The sequence below is a fragment of the Lissotriton vulgaris genome, chromosome 1_1, assembly GCF_964263255.1.
Source record: "Lissotriton vulgaris chromosome 1_1, aLisVul1.2, whole genome shotgun sequence".
In the NCBI taxonomy this organism is placed as follows: domain Eukaryota; kingdom Metazoa; phylum Chordata; class Amphibia; order Caudata; family Salamandridae; genus Lissotriton; species Lissotriton vulgaris.
In genome coordinates this window covers 510,574,507-510,598,475 of record NC_141685.1, presented here as the reverse complement: position 1 = coordinate 510,598,475, position 23,969 = coordinate 510,574,507, and the positions used below count along the sequence as shown (strand labels likewise).

Genomic DNA, 23,969 nt, shown 5'->3' with positions numbered 1-23,969 from the left:
AACGCACCCATACCAACGGACCACACACCCAACCTGGGCTTCATCCTGGACTCCTCCCTCTCCATGACCAGACAAATCAACGCCGTCTCATCATCATGCTTCAACATCCTACGTATGCTCAAAAAAATCTTCCGTTGGATCCCCACCAAAACAAGAAAGATGGTCACCCATGCACTGGTCACAAGCCGACTGGACTACGGAAACACCCTTTACGCCGGAACCACAGCCAAACTACAGAAAAAACTCCAATGCATCCAAAACGCCTCAGCCAGACTCATCCTAGACATCCCCCGCCAAGCTCACATTTCTGGTCACCTGAAAGACCTCCACTGGCTTCCCGTCAACAAGAGAATAACGTTCCGTCTCCTCACCCACACACACAAAGCGCTCTACGACCTAGGACCCGAATACCTCAACACACGCCTGTCCTTTTACACCCCAACCCGCCAACTACAATCGTCCAATCAAGCCCTCGCCGCAATTCCACGCATCCAAAGATCCACCATGGGGGGAAGATCCTTCTCCTACTTAGCGGCCAAGACCTGGAATTCTCTCCCCACCCACCTCCGCCTTACACAGAACCACCTCTCCTTCAGAAAACAACTAAAAACTTGGATATTCGATAAGTAAAGTACCCTCCCTCTCTCAAGCGCCTTGAGACCCTCTGGGTGAGTAGTGCAATATACACATTTTAAACTTGAACTTGAACTTGGTGGTTAATTTTAAAGATGTTAGGGTTGCCCAAACAGTCTGTAACCAGCCTGCACAAAGTGGCGCTACGTATTATAATGTCGGACACATCCACTTTCATTGTTTGTGCTGTGTCAAATTTTTTAAAATGGTCATGGTTGATTCGTGCAAGAAGGCTTTCCTTGTCGATTTAATTTGTTGTCTTAAATTGTTTTTTAATAATTTCTTCCCCTTTACTCCCTTTGTACATTTATGAAATTCTTGCTTTTTTTTATGTTGAGTCTTATACTTGTTGTACAAGCTTTTATGATATTTTTATATCGAAATAAAGCCTATCAATCAAAACATAATTGTCTGGTGACAGCTGCTCTAGCAGCCCAGACCATAAAAACTAAGGGGATGGTGGATTTAGAATAGAATAAAAGATAGTCCTAAAAACCCTCCTTGCACTCTGATAAAAGCCCACTAACCGAAGAAGAAAAATGAGTAAACCTGACCCAGTTAAACTGTAAATTAACAATCCCACATCTGAAATCTAACTTAAGAAGTACCTGCTATGTCGTCCACAATTTCAGCATATGTTCTTCGAGCTATATCAAGGAATTCATTGACATTCGGCTTTACTGCATAACACTTCTGTGTCCTCATATTCAGGCAGCCTTTCACATATCGGGTGTCTTCATTAATGACAGTTTTAATCTTTTCAAGTATGATTTTAAACCTAATGACGTAAGAAATAATTAGCACGTGTTTAACTATATCAATGTACCAAAAGAAAGAATATGGCATGCCTTCAACACAATATATTTTCACAAGAACTGTATTAGCGTTTATCAGTGCTCAAAGTACAAAGTTCCCTTTAGGACAATAATGGTACTTGTCATTGTTGTATTGCAGTTGCTTCCTATGCTAAGTAATAAGCAAGCTGATATGCAACTCTACCAGGTACAAAGTCATCGAGGTCTATGTAGCACTGGTTGCTCTTTATTTGTAGGTAGTCCAAAAGAAGAATAAGGCCTCATCTAAAGTTGGCAGAGAAGGGGACGCTCCAAATCGGAAACTCCTGTTTTTTTTCTATGAGGGCATCGGGGCTCCACCCCATTACATTGCTGGATATGCTCAGCAGTCATTTATAAAAAAAATACCCATGATTTACATGCTGCAAAATGCCTTGAATGTGGGGCACTGTATGCCCCACATTCACTCACCAATATCACCACTGTAGTGTTAATTGAGCTCACGTCAAGTGACTTACCCTGTCCTGTTGCTAGCCTAAGGCTACGTGTTTGCTGGCTGAGAGCCTCACAGCCCTGAAGGCTGTGATGTCATCAGCTCGGCAAAGACCTAGCTGCAAGCAGTAAGGTCCACCCCCTGATGGCGTGGAGGGAAAGATAGCCCTGGATGTTTTGAATACAAGCCCGGGATCGCTAACCCTCAATGTCAATCAGAGAGAGTGGAGCTTATCACCACACCCTTTCCCAACTAGTTACAGGGCGGGCGAGGGTGGGACCAGGTGGGACCCTCCCTGTGACGAGCTGGGAAAGGGTGTGGCAGGTGGAAAGCAGGAATCGAGTCTGCACAGACTTAACCACCTTAGGCGTCCAGCGCATTATTCTGCACTCTGCAGTGACTGTGGCAGTTGCCGGCCGGAGTGCATTTTTGACTGCGTCATAGACGGACTCAGAATTTCCAAATTATCATTATTTACTGCAGTGCCAGGCCAGCACTGATTACTATACAGTGTTGCTTCCTTGCCGCTTGTAACAGCACCGTTTTTGTAACTTGTTGCTGCCGCCTGCCAGAGAGTACTATCCGAACTGTATGCTGACGTCATCTGAACTAACTTGGGTCAGTTCACAAGCCCAGGTAAGGCCCAGGTGGGCATTTTTAACTTCCAGTAATACCAGAAGGACGCTCATGCTGTCGACACACAGTGCATCGTGATACACAGCGCTATCACTGTCATATTTGTAAGGATGCTGGGGGCTGCAATGATGTTACTGTCCTGTGATATACCTTGTGTGTGGTATTTCATAACTGCAATGACGTTGGTTTTTCATATAAGAAGCTGAATGCACGGCGTGTTCATTGGTTCAATGGCTGAGTAGTCAAATGGAGGAACAAGACATATTTTCTATGATTATTAGAACGCATTTCAATCTGTTTAAACAAATATCGGTGAAGCAGAATTTCCAGAAATGTACTGTTTTTGCTGAAGCGAAAACCAATTCAGCCGATGAATATTTATAGCATGTGCATCAAAACTGCTGGTGTGTTCCCGAGTATAGGCCAGACTCTCTAGACACATGTGTTTCTGGATATTATCCGTCATCAGTAGAGATATAAAACGAAAATTCCTTCTGGGGTTTCTGGAAAGGCTGCCATAGTCTCTCAGGTCTCAGTACCTCACTCTGGCGCACAGGTGCATCTCCAAAAGCTTGTCAGCTCAGTGGCTTGAACGAATGAATTTTCTTTTTTAAGGTCTCGCCTGTCAATGCGCATGCGCATTGAGCTTGCGAGACTATGGGGGCTTAAACAGACTTTAACCAACTCGCAAGGAATCGTGGCTATTCCTTGCAGTGCCCGTGAAAGTCAAGCTCAATGCGCATTGACATTAAAAGCGTGTGCACATGCCCCCAGCCGCCTGCCTTGCATGTCTTTTCCCTCAGGCGCACTCCTCCCACACCCCCGCTCCGCCCCCTCCCCTGCCTGCCGTGTCGCATTTCCGTCTTGGCTCCCGCCTGCCTTGCATGTCTTTTCCCTCAGGCGGACTTCTCCCACACCCCCGCTCCGCCCCCTCCCCTGCCTGCCGTGTCGCATTTCCGTCTTGCCTCCCTAAACTACTCGCTGCCTCCTCCCGCTCTCCTTAATCCGCTCTCCCTCTCGTGAAATACTTCTGGTGGGTGATTAGCTGGTTTGTGTTTCACCAAAAGAAACTCACCAATCCTGCCTGCCGTGTCGAATTTCCGTCTTGTTTTTTTAACTTGTTCTCTTCCCTTTTACCCTCCGATTTCCCACCCACTCCATTCGCGTGCATACCTTTTCCTTCCTCCATTACTTTCACCTCCTCTCTTTCTGATCGTTTCTATCCCCCTGTCTCGTCTTTTTTAGTTTCTCTCGTCGCCCTCACCCCTCCTCCCCGTCTCGCGTCTCGCCTGCAGCTGCACTTACTGCAAAGCCGAGGACACCACAGGCTGCCTGCTCCCCACCCCACATCCCTGCAGCTGTACTTACTTCTGAGTCGAGTACACCACAGGCTGCCTGCTCCCCACCGTTCTCTTCTACCCTCCGATTTCCCACCCACTCCATTCGCGTGCAAACCTTTTCCTTCCTCTATTACTTTCACCTCCTCTCTTTCTCATCGTTTCTATCCCCCTGCTCGTCTTTTTTAGTTTCTCTCGTCGCCCTCACCCCTCCTACCCGTCTCGCATCTCGCCTGCAGCTCACTTACTGCAAAGCCGAGGACACCACAGGCTGCCTGCTCCCCACCCCCCCCAGCTACACTTACTTCAGAGCCGAGGACACCACAGGCTGCCTGCTCTCCACCCCTCATCCTTGCAGCTACACTTACTTCCGAACTGAGGACACAACAGGCTGCCTGCTCTTTGCAGCTGCACTTACTTCCGAGCTTAGGACACAACAGGATGCATGCTCCCCGCACCCCTGTAGCTGATCCACGGCATGTGTGAGTGATTAACTCAGCCATACCATTTTCTTTGCTTTCTGTGTCCTGTAGCTTTAGTTACTGACTAAATTCGGGACTGCAAGTCCCAGAATGCAAAGTGTCTTTGAGGACTGTGCGCACTGCTGACATTGCACCAGATATCTCAGATATGCTCTGCTCGGTCTAAGGTACACTAATACTGTCTTGCATTCAAGCTGCCTTTGGAGGTAACCGAGCTTCTTATGTGTGCCAGTAATGGACACACTAGGCACATTTCTTTCCTTTGTAACCTGGTGCTTTCAAATGTTATTTCTCGAAATGGAAACAACTCGAAACTACATTATCCAGCATGCACAGACAAGCGGAATGGGTGGTTATTCGTATCTGAAAATCGTTTACTGTAAAGTGAACATATTCTAAACATGTTTTGTAAAGAAGAGCCATGCTACACGTACTTACAGTCATAATTTCACATTGCATTTATGCAAAACAGACCCATACAACGCACACTTGAAAACAGGCCTACTGTGACTTGCACCATATTAAGTATTAGTAGCTCATCAAGGTGTGTCTTTTCTAGCACCCTGGTTTTAATGGGGGCAATTCAATCCTAAAAGCTCATGAGGAAAAGGCCTACAGCACCACACGAGCTGCTTAGACCTGCCAGGAGACACTTTGGGGGCTGTCCTCTTTGCTAACCTGTTTCATTGACCTTCCTGGGTGTTGCTGGCTGGCTGCAACGATCAGGCACACCACCTTTACCCAGAGTTTAGGGTAGTGTGTTGGCTCTGCAGTAATGTCCTGCATGTTGGACATGTGCACTTATTTATTTCATCAATACCCCTGCAGTCTACTTATTGGCATATATCACCCTGAATGTGCGACTTCACGTAAATACACGTGCTGCAGGTCTCGCCTCAGCTCAATTAGACACACTTGGAGCGCTAAAAAGGCTGCCACAGATGCAACCACCCGAAAGAGCAAACCGTTGCTTTCTTTTAACAAGCTACAGAGTTAAAAGAAAATGCACGATCTTCCATGGAGCAGTCATGTATTAAAAGCAGCCTTAATTGAAATTAACAGGACAATATTTATTCTAAAATACTATCCCAGTCACAATTGCTGGTCGTGGAGTGTTTGAACGCATGGTTTTATTTCTACCTGTAAGGGTGTAGCTGGGATGTCATTCGTAACTGTTTCCTGGCCGCCTTTATGTATTAAAGTGGGCAGTGTGTACATTTCATGGTGTGGCCTTTCTGTGTGGTGCTACAAATCAAGGAGAGTGAGACTGCGCTTCATGGGTTCCAACTGCTTTCATACATAGAGGTTGGTGGTTCTAGTGAGCACATGAAATAGGCGGAGTACCTCATTTTGTTAATTACTAGAAAATGATTGACTCACAAAGATTGGGCGGGGTTTACGCTCCTGTGATCTGTTACCGCCTCAGGGGGAAATACTACATGTGCTTTTCCCATTCCCCCACATTGCTGGCTTCTAAGAATTGCAGTGTTTTTTCCGCCTGTTGGGTCACATTGTGGCTGATTGATTCTCCTTTCGCCTTGCTCAGTCTTTCAGATTTGGAAAGTAAATAACAAGTTGACATTATTACAGCTCTCTGCATTACTGTGACACATTCCTCGCTTTGCCATAGCACTCTACTATCAGCGCACTAAGAAATTGAGCTGGGAGAAGTTGCAGACCAATGCTAGCTATGTCAACTAAACGCAGAAAATGAGAAATTGAATTTTACATGCCTTGTTATATAAAGCCAGAGCCGCTGGAATTGTGCTAATAGGCTTAACCTAATCATGCATCCAGGTTAGCTGCGTTATGTGGCATTCTGGGACGTTACGTTTCTTTTATGACATTTTAATATTTTTGGGTACTGAGGCAATACAGACACCAATCCTGCACATTCAGAAAATATCATATCCTGCTGCAAGGGCTTAACGATTTGCTGAGCTAATGAGGGAGAGGGGCTTTAATGATTGGTATACTCCGTGGCACAAAGGCTGTAAAGTTTTAAAACATCCCATCCACTGAGGATAATAACATCTTCTAAGTTAGCCAGGGAGAAAGAGAAATACACATATTGGAATTTTGGAGCTAAAGTTGTATATAGTAGCTTTTGTTGGTCTTCTGTCACACTGTTGTTTTTAGGTCTCCCCACTCACCGCTCTCCCCACTCTCACCACTCCCCTCTCACCACTCTCCCCTCTCACCACTCTCCCCTTTCACCACTCTCACCACTCTCACCCCTCTCATCCCTCTCACCACTCTCCCCTCTCACCACTCTCTCTCCCCTCTCACCACTCTCTCTCCCCTCTCACCACTCTCTTCTCTCTTTCCTCTCTCTCCTTACTCTCCCCTCTCCTCTCTCTCCCCTCTCCTCTCTCTCCCCTCTCCTCTCTACCCTCTCCCCTCACTCTACCGCACTCACTCTACCGCCCTCACGCCTTCACTCTACCGTCCTCACTCTACCACTATGCTGCCCTCACTCTACCACTCTACCGCCCTCACTCTACCACTCTACCGCCCTCACTCTCCCACCCTCACTCTACCACTCTCACTCTACCACTCTCACTCTACCACCCTCACTCTACCGCCTTCACTCTACCACTCTACCGCCCTCACCCTACCACTCTACCGCCCTCACTCTTACGCCCTCACTCTACCACTCTACCGCCCTCACCCTACCACTGTACCACCCTCACTCTACCGCCCTCACTCTACTGCCCTCATTCTACCGCCCTCATTCTACCGCCCTCACTCACTCTACCGCCCTCACTCACTCTACCGCCCTCACTCACTCTACCGCCCTCACTCACTCTACCGCCCTCAATCACTCTACCGCCCTCACTCACTCTACCGCCCTCAATCACTCTACCGCCCTCAATCACTCTACCGCCCTCAATCACTCTATCGCCCTCCCTCTATCACCCTCACTCTATCTATCTATCGCACTCACTCTATCTATTGTATCACCATAGCATCACTCAGCACCACCACAGCATCACTCAGGGGCACCACAACATCACTATGCGCTACAACAGCATCACGGAACGCCACAGCATCACTTGTCGCCAAAACAACATCACTCAGCGCCACCACAGCATCAATCTGTGCAGCCATTCAACAACTGGTTCAAATATTTTCTGTCAATGTTTCAAGCTTTATTACAAATGTCATAAAAAGATGTTAAATGTTTTCACTTCTGTTCTTGTTAAAACATTGATTTGTCAGATCAATACATGTAAGACAGGGGAAAACAGAACATGTACCTTTACTAATGCTATAGATGTAACATTTGCTAACTTTATAACTATTGGCATTTCTAATAACAAAATTAATACTTTTATATTTTGAAAAACATAAACAAAAAGTAAAAAATATTTACATTTTCCACACCAAAAGCTCAAACTTTTCTATTGCGAGACCTATTGCATTTCCAATGCTTGTTATCTCTACTGATGACGGCTAATATCCAGAAACACATGTGTCTAGAGATTTACAGCACTAACCTGCACCAACTTTGGTGAACCACTACAACTAAAATTCAAGTAAGAAATCACTGTGAACTGCATTTACCACAATGCTAAGGGGCGAACTGTGCTGAGAGGTGAGGCAGTGTGGTCCCCCCCACTTCTGTTCCAATTATATTTCTTTGTATAGTGAACACTGCAGAACGTAATTGTTTGTAGGCACTTCAGAGAGCTTTAATCTGGGGTTAGGGGGCACAGTTACCATAACTGACCCAGAGCTTGAGGCTGTAAAAGGAAAAGCAGTTGTACTTGCATCGATAACATGTGTTTGGAGTGTGCAGATCGACTGTTACAACAATACAGCAGTTACAGATGTTGCAAAGAAATGCATTTTGCATAAAAATATAAGACCAAAGTAGTCTGTGGATGGGGTGAAGGAGGAGGGAGAGGGCGGGGTGGTGGGGGTGGGGGGGGAATTTGCCGGGAACCAGCTTTGTTGACTATAGTAAAGTAGGCGACAGATGCTAGTCTAAATTGAATGTCTGCATTAATTTATCACATTTAATTGTTGTACTTATTTGCACTTTTTATACAATTCTAGCAGTAACATATAGAATAGTTAATGGGATAGGTCTCAAAGCAGTGGTTATCTCGACCCATCGAAGTCCGGACTCCGTGACAACCACAGCACCGAGACCGCCCTCATCGCCGCCACCGACGATATCCGAGCCCTGATGGACAACGGAGAAACAGCGGCCCTCATCCTCCTAGACCTATCCGCGGCTTTCGACACGGTCTGCCACCGCACCCTAGTGCAGCGCCTCAGCAACGTCGGAATCCAGGAGAAGGCACTGGAATGGATCGTCTCCTTCCTCGACGGAAGAACACAGAGAGTCCGCCTACCACCGTACAAGTCAGAGGCCACCGAAGTCATCTGCGGCGTCCCTCAAGGATCCTCGCTGAGCCCTACACTCTTCAACATCTACATGAGCCCCCTCGCGGCCATCGCACGCCAACACAACCTCAACATAATCTCCTACGCCGACGACACCCAGCTGATCCTCTCCCTGACCAACGACCCCGCCGTCGCCAGAGCCAACCTGCACGAAGGGATGAAAGAGGTAGCCGAGTGGATGACGACGAGCCGCCTGAAACTGAACTCAGACAAGACGGAGGTCCTCATCCTGGGCTCCTCGCCCTCCGCCTGGGACGACTCCTGTTGGCCCCCCGCCCAGGGCACCGCACCCAAACCGACGAACCACGCACGCAACCTGGGCTTCATCCTGACTCCTCCCTCTCCATGACCAGGCAAGTCAACACCGTCTCCTCGTCGTGCTTCAACATCCTGCGCATGCTTCGGAAGATCTTCTGGTGGATCCCCACGGAGACCAGGAAGACCGTCACCCAGGCCCTCGTCACCAGCCGACTGGACTACGGCAACGCACTCTACGCCGGAACCACCGCCAAGCTCCAGAAGAGACTCCAGCGGATCCAGAACGCCTCTGCCAGACTCATCCTCGACATCCCACGGAACAGCCACATCTCCGGACACCTGAGAGACCTGCACTGGCTCCCCGTCAACAAAAGAATCACCTTCCGGCTCCTCACCCACGCACACAAAGCCCTACACGACCAAGGCCCAAGCTACCTCAACAACCGAATCAACTTCTACGCTCCCAAACACCACCTCCGATCTGCCAGCCACGCCCTCGCCGCCGTCCCACGCATACGTAGAGCTACTACAGGAGGAAGGTCCTTCTCCTACCTGGCCGCCAAGACCTGGAACTCCCTCCCGGCCGACCTGCGCCTGACCCAAGACCACCTCTCCTTCAGGAAGAAGCTCAAGACCTGGCTGTTCGAGCAGTAACGGCACCCCCCCCCCCCCCCCCCAAGCGCCTTGAGACCCTACGGGTAGGTAGTGCGCTCTATAAATGTCTTTGATTGATTGATTGATTGATTATCTAAGTAAAAAATGTCTGCTGGGGTGAGAAAGCAACATATGCATTGAGAAAGGAGGAAGCTGGGGACAAGGGAGGGACAGGCGATGGATGCTCAATGGGGGCCTGTGAGCACAGCAGGTGGTGGCTGAGATCTGCCGCGGAAGATGGGGCCTGCGTAACAATGGCTTCTTCTGCATCTTTCAGCTAGGGCATGCGCAGTTCGATGCAGACTTATGGGAGGCAGCCAGAAAAGCTCTGATAGGAACACAGTATGCTGTTGTCCTAAAAAGAGTAAACACTGGAACTTGGCAAAGGGATGTTGTTAGTTTTGTGCTTTGTTTTGCTATTGGAAATAGATGACGGTTTATATCTGGGTGAAATGAATGAGGCCATTGGCCGAAGTCAGTGGAAAGTTAGTTGGCGCTCATGCAGCGTCCTTGTTGTAAGAGGCGAGCATTTTATCCATGCAGTACTTTCTGAACTCAGCCTCAAGTGTTGTCACATGGGAAGGGGGGGGGGGGCACTATTTCGGAGTTCACTCGGCTGGGGGTCTGCTGGATGCCTGTTCTAGAGGGAGTGCCAGGTGGCCCATAACTGTGACTTGTGTTGTCTCTTTATCAATTTCAGTTGGGTCCATGGTTTCCACATTAAATATAGATCTTCTCGGTAGGCTTAACTGGCAATTCATATCACGCCTGTTGGAAATTGGCAGAGTGACACCCTTCTTCGTGATATTGTGTTGGGTGTTTGCCAGTTAATTGGGGCCTAGTGGAATGAATGGTCTCATGCCTCTCTGAACGGCGTGAGTATGTGGCTTCCTGGTGCTTCAGATCAGGGTCGGGATAAAAAGAAGGGTTTACTTTTTAGTGCTTTCTAGCGCCTGGAAATCCTACCTTCTTGGGTGTGGTTGCATGTATGCCATGGATGTCGGCCAGGGTGGCGAGTGGGGGCAGACACACAGTGCAAAGTTTAAGTGTTGGCGCTATGGGCTGTTGCATTTGGTGTAAGAAATAGCTTTCAACTGCAGTAGGTGGTCTCCAGTGTCACAACGTGATCATTTTTTTCCAGGTCTAAGATTAAGAAGTGCCATTTTCTCTCACTCCCTTTCCATCTGAAATGATCTTTAATTCAGGCTCAGCGTCCCAATCTTTTCGAGCATGGTTATTTGAGCACCATAGAATGAGTACTGGCAACATCTGTTATTTATTTCCTGTGCTTTTAAGATTTGCAGTTTTAGTGCTAATGCAGGGACACAACTTCTTCCATCCATTTTCTGATGGAAAATGAGTACACAAAGGCAAGTATCACCAAGGCAACCCATACTGGCGCTAGGTTTGAGGGACAAATGAAAGATTGAGTCAATTAGTTTTTTTTTACTTCGAATGATGCATTGTTATAGTTGTATGGCCCTTGGCTCTTTTAGTGTACATCAGTACATTATTCACAATGTTATTGCACTGTGTGGCAATGATATAGCGCTTCCTACGTTGATGCTTTTCATGCTTTTCTTGCTGTTCAATAGCCCGAAATTGATTAATCCCCTTTCAAATTATTGCATACACGGAGTGTATACAAGACTAGTCACTATTTAGATGTTAACAGTTCACAGCCCAAGAACTTCTAACAGTACACAGAATGATAAGAGCACAGGTCACACAACAGATGGCATGTGTGTGCTGTGAACTTCACCATGTGTTACCTTCCTGGTGGGCCCAAGTGAAGCTGTTCAACCAAACAGTCATTTTTTTAAACTGCAAAGGACCAAAATATTACATTTTAAAAGGAGCATTTCAAAAGAATGTTATTGATTAGCCAGCTGTATGTCGCACTGTATGGATTTCCTGTGATTCCTAGGTGTTTGCTATCTTTTGTACAATCTATATTGCTGGTGCAGATTGTGGGGGTGGACTGTCTGGGGGCACTATCAATGGGGTTCGAATATAAGCAGTCGGTGCTCATGCCAATAAAGGATATCTGTTTTCAAAAAATTGTTTTTTGAATTAGAAAAGAAGACTTGTTTTTTATTGAGTTGTTCCACATCATCAAAAACATGGATATATTAAGATATTGGTTATGGTGACACGCCATTGATCAAGGCTAGAGTTCTGACCTGCTTATTAAAGAAAGTTATGATAAAGTCAGTAGGCCAGACTATTTATTGTAAAAAGTTATGTGTGTTACACTTAAAACTGGCGGCATCTATACAGCTATCTCTGTGTGTCTCCATGGGTCGGTGGGTTCTAGCGTGTTGCAGCTCTGGTGGAAGTGTACCTGGTTTGGCTATATGTTAATTTGCAGTAAAAATGCTGAGTTTGCAAAGCTGCTAAAGATCAAACAGTTTTTCTGTGAATTAGGCTGGTGGCCTGGCATTAGGAAATTACTCCAGATGCTTTGAGAGTACAAAGCTGAGCCTGCAGGCATCAAACGCAGTACCTTCCTTGAGGGCAGTTGGACTTTGGCTGGAGGGTCTGCCTGATACAGCCAATGTGAAGTGGTGCCTTGTCCCATTCACCAGAGGCATTGTGATAGTTGCTTTGTCCCATGTCCCACATGCACAAGTAGTTTTTTCACTAGGGTGCCACTTACCTGTCTCTTGGGCTCCCATGACTACGCTTCTCGACAAAGTGTGGATCTTCAAGACCAGCTATTAATCATCTCCTCTGTACAATCAATCAGGGGTTTATAAGCACACTACTCACCCGTCTCAAGAAGCGGGGGATGCAACTCCGGATCAGTCAAAAAGCCAGATCTTGAGGTCCTTCATGAAAATGTGCAGGGTCGGGGAGCATCTGATGTTTGTGGGGAACTCATTCCAGGTCTTGGCTCCCATGTAGAAGGCTCTCCCGCCTGCTCTGTTTCTGTGGATGCGGGGGTCCTCTGCCTGGGCGAGGTCTCTGGAGTGGAGGTTCATCCTGGGTACGTGGAAGGAGACTCTCTCGTTGAGGTATTCGGGTCTGATGTTGTGAAGGGATTTGTAGGTGTGGGTGAGGAGTTTGAAAGTAACCCTCTTCTCGACGATTAGCCAGTGGAGGTCTTGTGCGGGTTGGGTCATGTGTTCGTGGCGCGGAGTCCCAAGAACGAGTCTGGCTGCGGAGTTCTGGATGGTTTGGAGTTTGTATAGGAGAGTTCTGTTGATTCTGGCGTAGAAGGCGTTGCCGTAGTCCAGTCTGCTAGTTATGAGTGCGTGGGTGATGGTCTTTCTGCATTTGGGGGGCTCCATTTGAATGTCTTGCGGAGGATGAGCAGGCAGTTGAAACTGGTGGAAGCGACGGCATTGATCTGGCAGGTCATGGAGATGGAGGATTTGAGGATGATGCAGAGGTTTTGTGCGTGGTCTGTAGGGGTGGGTGGTCTCCCGAGGACGGGGAGCCACCAGGTGTTGTCTCAGGCGGAGATGGAGGGTCCGGGGATGAGGACCTCAGTTTTCTTGCAGTTGAGCTTCAAGCAGCTGTCCTTCATCCAGGTTGCGAGGTGCTTCATTCCTTCCTGGAAGCAGAGACTGGTGTTCTCAGGATTTTTTGTGAGCGAGAGGATGAGCTGGGTGTCGTCGGCGTAGGTAACTATGCTGAGCCCATGCTGTCTGACGATGGCGGCAAGGGGGGCCATGTAGATGTTGAAGAGCGTTGGACTGAGCGATGATTCTTGGGGTACTCCGCAGTTGACCTCTGTGGGTTTGGAGAGGAACGGGAGAGAGTCTGACCCTCTGGGTTCTGCCAGAGAGAAAGGATAGGATCCAGTTGAGGGCGGCTACTTGAATCCCTGCAGCGTGAAGTCTGGCTGCGAGCGTGCGTGTACGAGGAAGATGCTAATGGCGTGCAGTCGGCCGATGGAAGCATCGAGCAAGCACCTATAGTGATATATTCAAGACGAAAAGGGAAAAAACGTTATTTAGAAGAGTTGGAGGGCAGTTATTTTTTACTCTTCACGTGACCCGCAAACGAGTTTTCACTCTCGAATGGTTTGGCTATTTCAAAGAAGGCCAACATTGGTAGGAATATTGTCCCCATACAAGAGGTGCCCACATGAACGTTATTAGAGGTGCTGTATATAAAATTGGTTACCGGAAGCCCTAGTCCTGATGAGGCCCGCAAGTTGATGAGCTCAAACGCGTTGACAATACAATGGAAGACACCCAATAAATTGAAAAACATAAATAATTTCAATAGCAGTTGTAAAAACATAAGGACAAATCGTTTAACTTGAATACTGCTTGTGAAGGGTGATCTTATGCTTAAGGAATGCTCGGTTGAAATCTATGATAGAGCATCCGCTTTGATTGATATGGACTACGAGAAACAACAAGTGAAGCAATAACTCTGTGTTTCTATCATGAGTTACGGTGCAAATAAGCTGTATACATATATATATATATATATATATATATATATATATATATATCATTACTATGATACATGTTTGTACATGTATGTAAATGTCTGTGTATATATGTAAATGTTATTCTTATATGTGTTCGGAGTAAAAACCAGATATAGTAAGAAAAAGCAAAGTGATAAGAAAATATACACTTGCTAAAATAGGGAATACTGGTTTTGAGGCGATATTTGGTGAGTGATAAACCATGAGATTAGTTCCAATATAATTAATGAGCTGGGAAAGATAATTGAAATATCTGTCCGACCTATTTTTGTTTGATTTTTCCCCGAGGCATTATCGTGTTTTTGTATACTTATGTAGATGTTGAAGAGCGTGGGACTGAGTGATGATCCTTGAGGTACTCCGCAGTTGACCTCTGTGGGTTTGGAGAGGAAGGGGAGGGAGTCTGACCCTCTGGGTTCTGCCGGAGATAAAGGATAGGATCCAGTTGAGGGCGGCTCCTTGAATCCCTGCATCGTGAAGTCTGGCTGCGAGCGTGCGGTGTGAGATGGTGTCGAAGGCTGCGGAGAGGTCTAGAAGGATGAGGGCAGCGGTGTGTCCCTGGTTGAGTAGTATACGGATGTCATCCATGGCAGCGAGCTGGGCGGTCTTGATGCTGTGGTTGCTGTGGAATCCAGACTGGGAGGCGTCTAGGATGGAGTTCTCTTTGATGAAGGCGGTCAGCTGGGAGTTTACGAGTCTCCCTGTGACTGTGGCTGAGAAGGGGAGGAGAGAGATGGGCCGGTACATTTTTAGGTCCGAGGGGTTGGCCGAGGGTTTCTTGAGGAGGGGTTTAACCTCCCCCACTTCCAGTCATCTGGGAAGGTGCCGGATCTGAAGGAGGCGTTGATGGTCCGTCCTAGTTTGGGTGCGACAGCAGCGGCCTTGTGGAAGATGTGCGGTGGGGAAGGGGTTGTCGGGGCTCCCAAGTGAGTTTTCGTCATGGTTGTGGTGATATGTTCGATGGTAGTGGGGTTCCAGGTCAAGATGGTTGGCTTGCCGGTGGAGGTGGGGAGGGGGATGGTGTCCGGCGTCCGTTCGCTGAAGTTTTTGTAGAGGGCCTTGATCTTCAGATGGAAGTAGGAGCTGAGCTTGTTTCAGAGTTCCTGGGAAGGTGTGATGTCCGTGGCTTTGCTGGGGGGTTTGGTAAAATGCTGTATGACGTTGAACAGTTCTTTAGTGTTGGTTGCATTGGTGAGGACTTTGTTTCGGATTTAGTTCTGTTTGATGTCTCTTATGCGAGGTGGTATTCCTTCAGAGCGCTCCTGTGTTTGTTTAGTGCTTCTGTGTTTGTTTTGGTTTCGCCAGGTTTGCTCTAGGCGTCTGCAGGAGCGTCTGGCTTCTAGTAGTTCTGTGGTGAACCAGGCAGCCTTCAGGGGGTGTTGCTTGAAGGGGTGGCAGAGGGGTGCGAGCCTGTCGGCGCAGAAGGCGATCCAGCTGTGAAAGTCTTTGGCTGCAGAGTTGGTGTCGGTCATGGTGCTGGGGGGGTCTTGGAGAAGGGTGGTGATGAGGTGTTCCTCTGTGACCTTGCTCCAGTTTCTTTGTGGAGGGCGCAGGGCGGGGTTGAGGCTACATTGTTATTCACTCTGTCGTTCATGCCCCCAGTGGTTTGGTGCATATTCCAGCTAATATGTTGATGGACAAATTCTACCAGAGTGTTAAGTTATTCTCCTGAACCTTGAGTTAAACTTATTTGGGAAGTGTATTTGAGGAGATATGTCCCACTCGTTTTTTGAACCTGCCACATTTTCACATCGTTTTGGTGATATGCCAAGGGAACAAGGTAGTGAAATATCCTCTTTTTCCATGGAGCACAGATGTGCTAATATTTCCCCCCCTTGTTATTTCCTCACTCAATTCTGAGTGCAACATGGTGATTGCTACCGTCTTTAGTCTCTAGGCTAGAAAGTGTTGGACATCATCAATGAGATGTAGAGCTACAAGGTCACACTTTTCCAACCAGCAGACAGTCAAGTTTAGGTTTCCTTTCTTAGGCTATGGAGACTGTGAAGAAGTGCTCACTCTCACCTGAAGATTCACACCCTGGCAGTCTTCAAGCATGAAAACCCATTCAGATAGCCGGCCAAGCCACCTTGTTGTGCGCACAGTGTCTCCTTGCATCAATTGTGGATGTGACACTCTTCCTAGTAAAATAAATAGGGCAAAAAATGCCATATTTGGGTTTCAGGTAATATTGATTTCACACCTCATTTCCGGATTTCACACAGACCAGTCGTCCTCGGAGGTGCCATGGCCTCTCAGTGACCGAGACAACGTGCTTCAATCCCCCTGCATTGGTTTCAATTGTGCAGCAGATGCAGGTCCACCATGTCCCAGGAGTGCCGTAGGGTACTACTACGTGACTGCCTCTTCATATGCTCCCACCACATACCCTGGCATCAATGTACATGAAACCTTTTATAAAATATTTCACCCTAGATTTGTATTGTATTCACATGTGAGTGAGTGAGTGAGTGAATCACCCTGTTTCATAGTGAGCCGAAGTTATCCCTAAAAGCATCGCCCAGACCGGCAATTAAGGCACTGGTTAAGGCGCCTGCTGCAGAGATGTTTGTGTGCCCAGTAAATCTCTGTGAATGATAATAATGGTAACATAACTCTGGGCATTACCATATTTGCTGGAGAGATCTGTGGTTTGTCTAGTTCCAGTTTTGAATTAAAGTAGCATAGAGGGTTAAGTTGTCTCCTGCAAAGCACATCCTGTAAAACGCAGATGACAGATTTTATTTAAAGCAGATAGGTAAGTGGGTGACTGCTTTTGCCTTTTAACACAGATCCTTTGTTACTCACAGTTCATAAATTGAAATCCTTCTAATAGAGCACAGTGAGCTTTGAAGGACATGCAACTCCTACACCTTCTAACCCTCAGTGCCTGATGCAACACATAATGTACATTGATTTTAACACTTGTATGATGTATTGTCATTGTGAAAGAGTGGTGTGAAGTGATGCTGCTTGCGCCCCAAAGCCATAACTGCCCCTCACCTGCATCCAAACATTTCATTGTAATGTGACATTGCCTTTCACCTCAGCCCATGAGAAACACACAAAATCCAAGCTGTAGGTGCTGCAAAAGCCTCATGCTCTTGTTTTTTTTTCTTTGTCTGGGTTTACCTATTGTGCCTTATTTTCGGTACAGTTCCAAGGGTTACTCTCATGTCCTGAGTCCCTCAAAGGATTGCCTGTCTCTGCTTTTGAGGACTTAAAAGAGGTGAGGATGTTTCAGAAGTGTCCCCAAAACTTAGGCACTGACAGTCTGCAGAACGTGGATACATATAGTGCCTTTCTGACCTCTGCCTTCCTTTTGCATCTGACTGGATGCAGGTGAGTGAGGATGTTTGATAACTTCAAGGAACTGCGAGTAAGAGTGATGGCAGGGGTGAAGCATGCATAAGGTAATGTTATGGCATTTTTTCATGTGATATTTCTATAGTTTTAGCTACACATTATCTGGCGCAACACTCACATTCTTCACTGCAGTGAAGAAAATTACATATATGGGGCTTCATTGGGGCTGACACATTCGCAATCTGACATGTAACTGATATGAAAGGAAGGGTTCCAAGACCAACACAAATAAATCAAAATAAATTGTGCTTTTTATACAATAAATTCAGAAAGCAAAACTATTGGATGCAAATGAATTTAATTTGGATTTGCATGCATATCATTATCATTGATTGTAAATCATAATACATTTTGTTATAAACATCACAAGTTTAAATGTACGTGCCCACATACACAACGGGAAAGGAAAAGGGGGGGATTGAGTGAGGGAAGTGTCAAGAAAAAGGGTAGGGGTAATCTGTATCATTCAGTGACAAGTCATTATTCTCGATTGACAAAACTATGTACAAGTGGTCCTTATTGATAGAAGGCCACATACAAGGCTCAAAAGAGTCCCAAATTATTATTAATATGCAAAGGCCTGACTCCGCTAGAGCTGTTAATGTCTTGTTTGGGATCGGAGTAGGTCAAGGGTAACGCGGTCAACGTTTCGACCCGGAATAGCCGTAGGAAAATGTTCCTTACAAGTCGGGTCTTCTTCAGGACGCAGAAAGTTGTGGGTGGGCGCCTCCTAGGGAATAGTTAAAGGGCCAAATTAGAAACAAACCCAACCTGTCAATTAATCACAAGGAGGGCGGATAAGTGAAGAGCATTTCATCAGTTAAAAACGTGTTGTCAGAAAAGTGCCTAAAGCACATATTCAAACATTAAAGATTTAACAGAGTCCAAAGATTTGACTCACCTATCGCAAAAGATGAGAGAGGTCAGAGGTTGATAATTCGTCAAATCAAGGATGAGATTCTCGAGCAATCCAGTAGAGGATTGATAGAGGCGGTGGAAGGATTACCTAAATTAATCAAACAAAAGTTTGACCTATGATTTGGTTACTGTTTTCATGATGATACTGGTAAACATAAGTAGTTTAGGTTTCTCACCACTTATACTCTATAAAAATTCAAGGTCGGTCGAATTGGAGGGGTTCATTAGTTGGTTCATAAAAACTGGTTGAATGCTGTCACCTTGATAAAAGAGACAGGATGTATTACCATTCTAAATATTGTTACTTCTAATTGACAAATGACATAATCAGGACTTGTGAACTCACCATTATTGCTAATGTTGGAAAAACAATGAAGAGTAGATTCATCACATACAGGACAGAAAAATGTTCTCTAACCTTAGAGTTCTTGAATGTTTCTAGCAAAAATTGCCTATACATGAGGGACAAAGAACAGAAACCAATTGAAGTGGGATTGGACAGATTTCACTATATAGTCCGTGAATTAGTAAAGTCGAAACAGCTTACCGTTCCACCTTTTACTTGATTACCTCTCAGCATAGGAGTGGGCTAGTTATAGCGGAGGGATGAGAGTTGAGAGTCCCGCCTACGGAATATATACGAATATATATGTATAACATATAACGAAGGTAAGTGACCAGGTCGTGTTATATTCACAAGAAAGAGTAAATGTTAAAAAACATCTTACCGTTCAAAGTGAATTATTTCAAAGATAGGCGTTTGTAGAGGAAGAGATGCCAAGGATCAGCCTAAAAAAAGTTATGGGAGGCACTGGTCAGCATCCGTGTCATGTTACCTTCAAAAATAATAAGGGGAACAGAGCCGACTGTGTCGAGGGCTTACCTTCATAAGCAGATATTCTTACAACGTTCATATGTGGGTACGGCTGCCTCCTGAAAAACAATCAGGCGACCAAAAATTAGATTAAGGCGCCACAGCCAGGCTGCGCTCCGTGCCGTTTAACAGGGTTTAGAGGTATTGTTATCTTAGTTTACCTTGTCGAGGACAACCGTCACGGAATCAATCCGAGGAATTCATGCTGCAGGGAGTGTTGACGCCGACTACATCAAACTCGGTGAACTTCCTGGTTTGTATTTAAAGGTGGGCAGGGCTAAGTGACAGAAGCATAGAACTAGAAAAAAGACTAGCGAGTCTTTCGGGTTAGCAAATCCGTGAGTAATCAAAACAGCGCACTAGAATGGAAAGTTTATAGGTCCATATCCGTAAATCTAGTTGGTTTCTATGAACACACTTCACAGCGGGCTGTAATGGTTTCTAAACATTCTTTTTTAAAACATAACAAGTCATATGAACAGAGTGCACTTATCTCGTAGGATAGTGTAAACTCTAACATTTACTTGTCAATACCATTGGGAAAATATGTTAAGGTCACTGTATATTCTGAAGAAAAAGAGTGCACTTTTCTCGCAGGATAGTGTAAACTCAAACATTTAGGTTACCATTCTGGTTGCGAAAAAAGGAGACATTATCATGTCAGATATAGTATTGCAAAAGGTTCATCATTCTGTATTGGAATGTGAGATCACAGATTCGCTAGTTGTGCGAAGCTATTCTCGGATTTATTTAAGCCATCAGCTATAGAGTTAAAGATATGAATCCATTTAAGCTCTCTGATGTTCAGAATGTGGGGTAGATCCCCACCCCTAGCACCGAGTGTTACATGTTCCAAAATAACCCACCTTAGGGATTCAGGCAAATGATTTTGTTTATCACAGTGTTCAACAAGGGGTGCCCCAGATACCTTGCATCTGATGCGGCTGCAATGTGATAGAAAACGAGCTTTAACTCGTTGTTGGGTCTGACCCACATAAATGAGGTCACATGGGCAAATAATACCATAAATTACATTCTTAGTATTACAATTGGTGTGACTTTTATATGTGTGTCTGTGGTTTTTAAACACAAATTCTTTGCATTGTATGGTTGAAGGACAAGCCTTACAGTTCCCACATTTGAAATGTCCTGTTATTGGTGGTTGGTTCCAACATGAGGCAAGGGTTGGTTCTGGGGGACATTCCAGAAACGAAGAGACTACGTAGTCTTTCACATTTCTCGCCTTTTTGAAGGCGTGCATGGGTACTTGTGGGATTTCTAGATCGTTGGCAATGAGATCCCAATGTTTATTTATTGCTTTTTTGATCAGATGGCTCTTCGTTGAAAAGGTGGTTACGCATATCATGCGTTCGTCAGATTGACGTTGTCGTGTAGATGGTTCCAAGAGTATTTCGCGGTGGCAAAACCACGCCCTCTTCCTCGAGCGCTTGATCAGTCGTTTGGGGTAGCCTCTTTCTATTAGACGTGTCATCAAGATATCCGATTGTAACATGTAATCGTCTTTTTTGCTGCAATTCCTTCGGACTCGAAGGAACTGGCCAAACGGCAGATTGTCACGAAGGCTTCGTGGGTGGTGGCTCGAGTACTGTAATAACGAGTTCCTTTCCGCATGTTTTCGGAAGAGGTTAGTGTATAATGTACCCTCCTCTGCAATTTTGGAAATGTCCAGAAAATCAATCTTTTTGTTACTGGCTTGTATGGTAAATTGGATGTTTGCTGAACGTTGATTAAGCCAAGTATGGAAATCCTGTAGTTCTTTTTCATTGCCCTTCGAAATTGCCAGCACGTCATCTATATAACGGACCCAAAGTAGAATTTGGTGTCGAAAAGGGTTCTGATCACAGATGATAAAGGTCTTTTCAAAGAAGGCCATGAATAGTATTGCCAAGTCCGGGGCAAAGGCTGCCCCCATTGCCACGCCCTTCGTTTTGAAACATGAAAAAATTCCTCATCATGGCGATGATTGGTGTATCAGTTGTTGTTACCACCTGTAGTTCTTGCGTCTTGTCGAGCGTTCGCCGTGTTCTTCCGGTTGGAACCGAACCTGTTTTGTCCCACGGCCTCTCCCACCTTCGTTGTCCCACTGCATCGGGGGGCCTAAAACCTTTGGCCGAAGCAACCCCCACATATCTGAGAGATACGACACGCACCATTACTCTAATGGGGGCAGCAAAGGCTGCCCCCATTGCCACGCCCTTCGTTTGTAAATAGAAGACGTTTTGAAACATGAAAAAATTCCTCATCATGTCGATCTTCAATAGGAGGATTATGAATGATGTGGGTACCTGTACCGGAGCTTCGCGACTGTCCAGGGCTAACGTAGCCACCATCAGGGCCTCATCTTGAGGGATGCTGGTATAGAGCGACACAATGTCGCAAGTCACTAGTAGTTCCTCATCAGGATTGAAGAGTTTACCATCTATCAGAGTAATGGTGTGTGTCGTATCTCTCAGATATGTGGGGGTTGCTTCGGCCAAAGGTTTTAGGCCCCCTGATGCAGTGGAACAACGAAGGTGGGAGAGGCCGTGGGACAAAGCAGGTTCGGTTCCAACCGGAAGAACACGGCGAACGCTCGACAAGACGCAAGAACTACAGGTGGTAACAACAACTGATACACCAATCATCGCCATGATGAGGAATTTTTTCATGTTTCAAAACGAAGGGCGTGGCAATGGGGGCAGCCTTTGCCCCGGACTTGGCAATACTATTCATGGCCTTCTTTGAAAAGACCTTTATCATCTGTGATCAGAACCCTTTTCGACACCAAATTCAACTTTGGGTCCGTTATATAGATGACGTGCTGGCAATTTGGAAGGGCAATGAAAAAGAACTACAGGATTTCCATACTTGGCTTAATCAACGTTCAGCAGACATCCAATTTACCATACAAGCCAGTAACAAAAAGATTGATTTTCTGGACATTTCCATAATTGCAGAGGAGGGTACATTATACACTAACCTCTTCCGAAAACCTGCGGAAAGGAACTCGTTATTACAGTACTCCAGCCACCACCCACGAAGCCTTCGTGACAATCTGCCGTTTGGCCAGTTCCTTCGAGTCCGAAGGAATTGCAGCAAAAAAGATGATTACATGTTACAATCGGATATCTTGATGACACGTCTAATAGAAAGAGGCTACCCCAAACGACTGAACAAGCGCTCGAGGAAGAGGGCGTGGTTTTGCCACCGCGAAATACTCTTGGAACCATCTACACGACAACGTCAATCTGACGAACGCATGATATGCGTAACCACCTTTTCAACGAAGAGCCATCTGATCAAAAAAGCAATAAATAAACATTGGAATCTCATTGCCAACGATCTAGAAATCCCACAAGTACCCATACACGCCTTCAAAAAGGCGAGAAATGTGAGAGACTACGTAGTCTCTTCGTTTCTGGAATGTCCACCAGAACCAACCCTTGCCTCATGTTGGAACCAACCACCAATAACAGGACATTTCAAATGTGGGAACTGTAAGGCTTGTCCTTCAACCATACAATGCAAAGAATTTGTGTTTAAAAACCACAGACACACATATAAAAGTCACACCAATTGTAATACTAAGAATGTAATTTATGGTATTATTTGCCCATGTGACCTCATTTATGTGGGTCAGACCCAACAACGAGTTAAAGCTCGTTTTCTATCACATTGCAGCCGCATCAGATGCAAGGTATCTGGGGCACCCCTTGTTGAACACTGTGATAAACAAAATCATTTGCCTGAATCCCTAAGGTGGGTTATTTTGGAACATGTAACACTCGGTGCTAGGGGTGGGGATCTATCCCACATTCTGAACATCAGAGAGCTTAAATGGATTCATATCTTTAACTCTATAGCTGATGGCTTAAATGAATCCGAGAATAGCTTCGCACAACTAGTGAATCTGTGATCTCACATTCCAATACAGAATGATGAACCTTTTGAAATACTATATCTGACATGATAATGTCTCCTTTTTTCGCAACCAGAATGGTAACCTAAATGTTTGAGTTTACACTATCCTGCGAGAAAAGTGCACTCTTTTTCTTCAGAATATACAGTGACCTTAACATATTTTCCCAATGGTATTGACAAGTAAATGTTAGAGTTTACACTATCCTACGAGATAAGTGCACTCTGTTCATATGACTTGTTATGTTTTAAAAAAGAATGTTTAGAAACCATTACAGCCCGCTGTGAAGTGTGTTAATAGAAACCAACTAGATTTACGGATATGGACCTATAAACTTTCCATTCTAGTGCGCTGTTTTGATTACTCACGGACTTGCTAACCCGAAAGACTCGCTAGTCTTTTTTCTAGTTCTATGCTTCGGTCACTTAGCCCCGCCCACCTTTAAATACAAACCAGGAAGTTCACCGAGTTTGATGTAGTCGGCGTCAACACTCCCTGCAGCATGAATTCCTCGGATTGATTCCGTGACGGTTGTCCTCGACAAGGTAAACTAAGATAACAATACCTATAAACCCTGTTAAACCGCACGGAGCGCAGCCTGGCTGTGGCGCCTTTTTCTAATTTTTGGTCGCCTGATTGTTTTTCAGGAGGCAGCCGTACCCACATATGAACGTTGTAAGAATATCTGCTTATGAAGGTAAGCCCTCGACACTGTCGGCTCTGTTCCCCATATTATTTT

General features: G+C 45.7%; 1 protein-coding gene across 1 annotated transcript in view; it reads right to left on the bottom strand.

The window, feature by feature from the left end:
- MSH4 (mutS homolog 4) overlaps positions 1–23,969 on the bottom strand; it is a 1,592,310-nt gene that overhangs the window by 870,173 nt on the left and 698,168 nt on the right. The window contains exon 12 of the mRNA XM_086925563.1: positions 1,242–1,411. Within this exon, the coding sequence (XP_086781689.1) occupies positions 1,242–1,411 (170 nt within the window). The remainder of the gene's footprint in view (positions 1–1,241; positions 1,412–23,969) is intronic.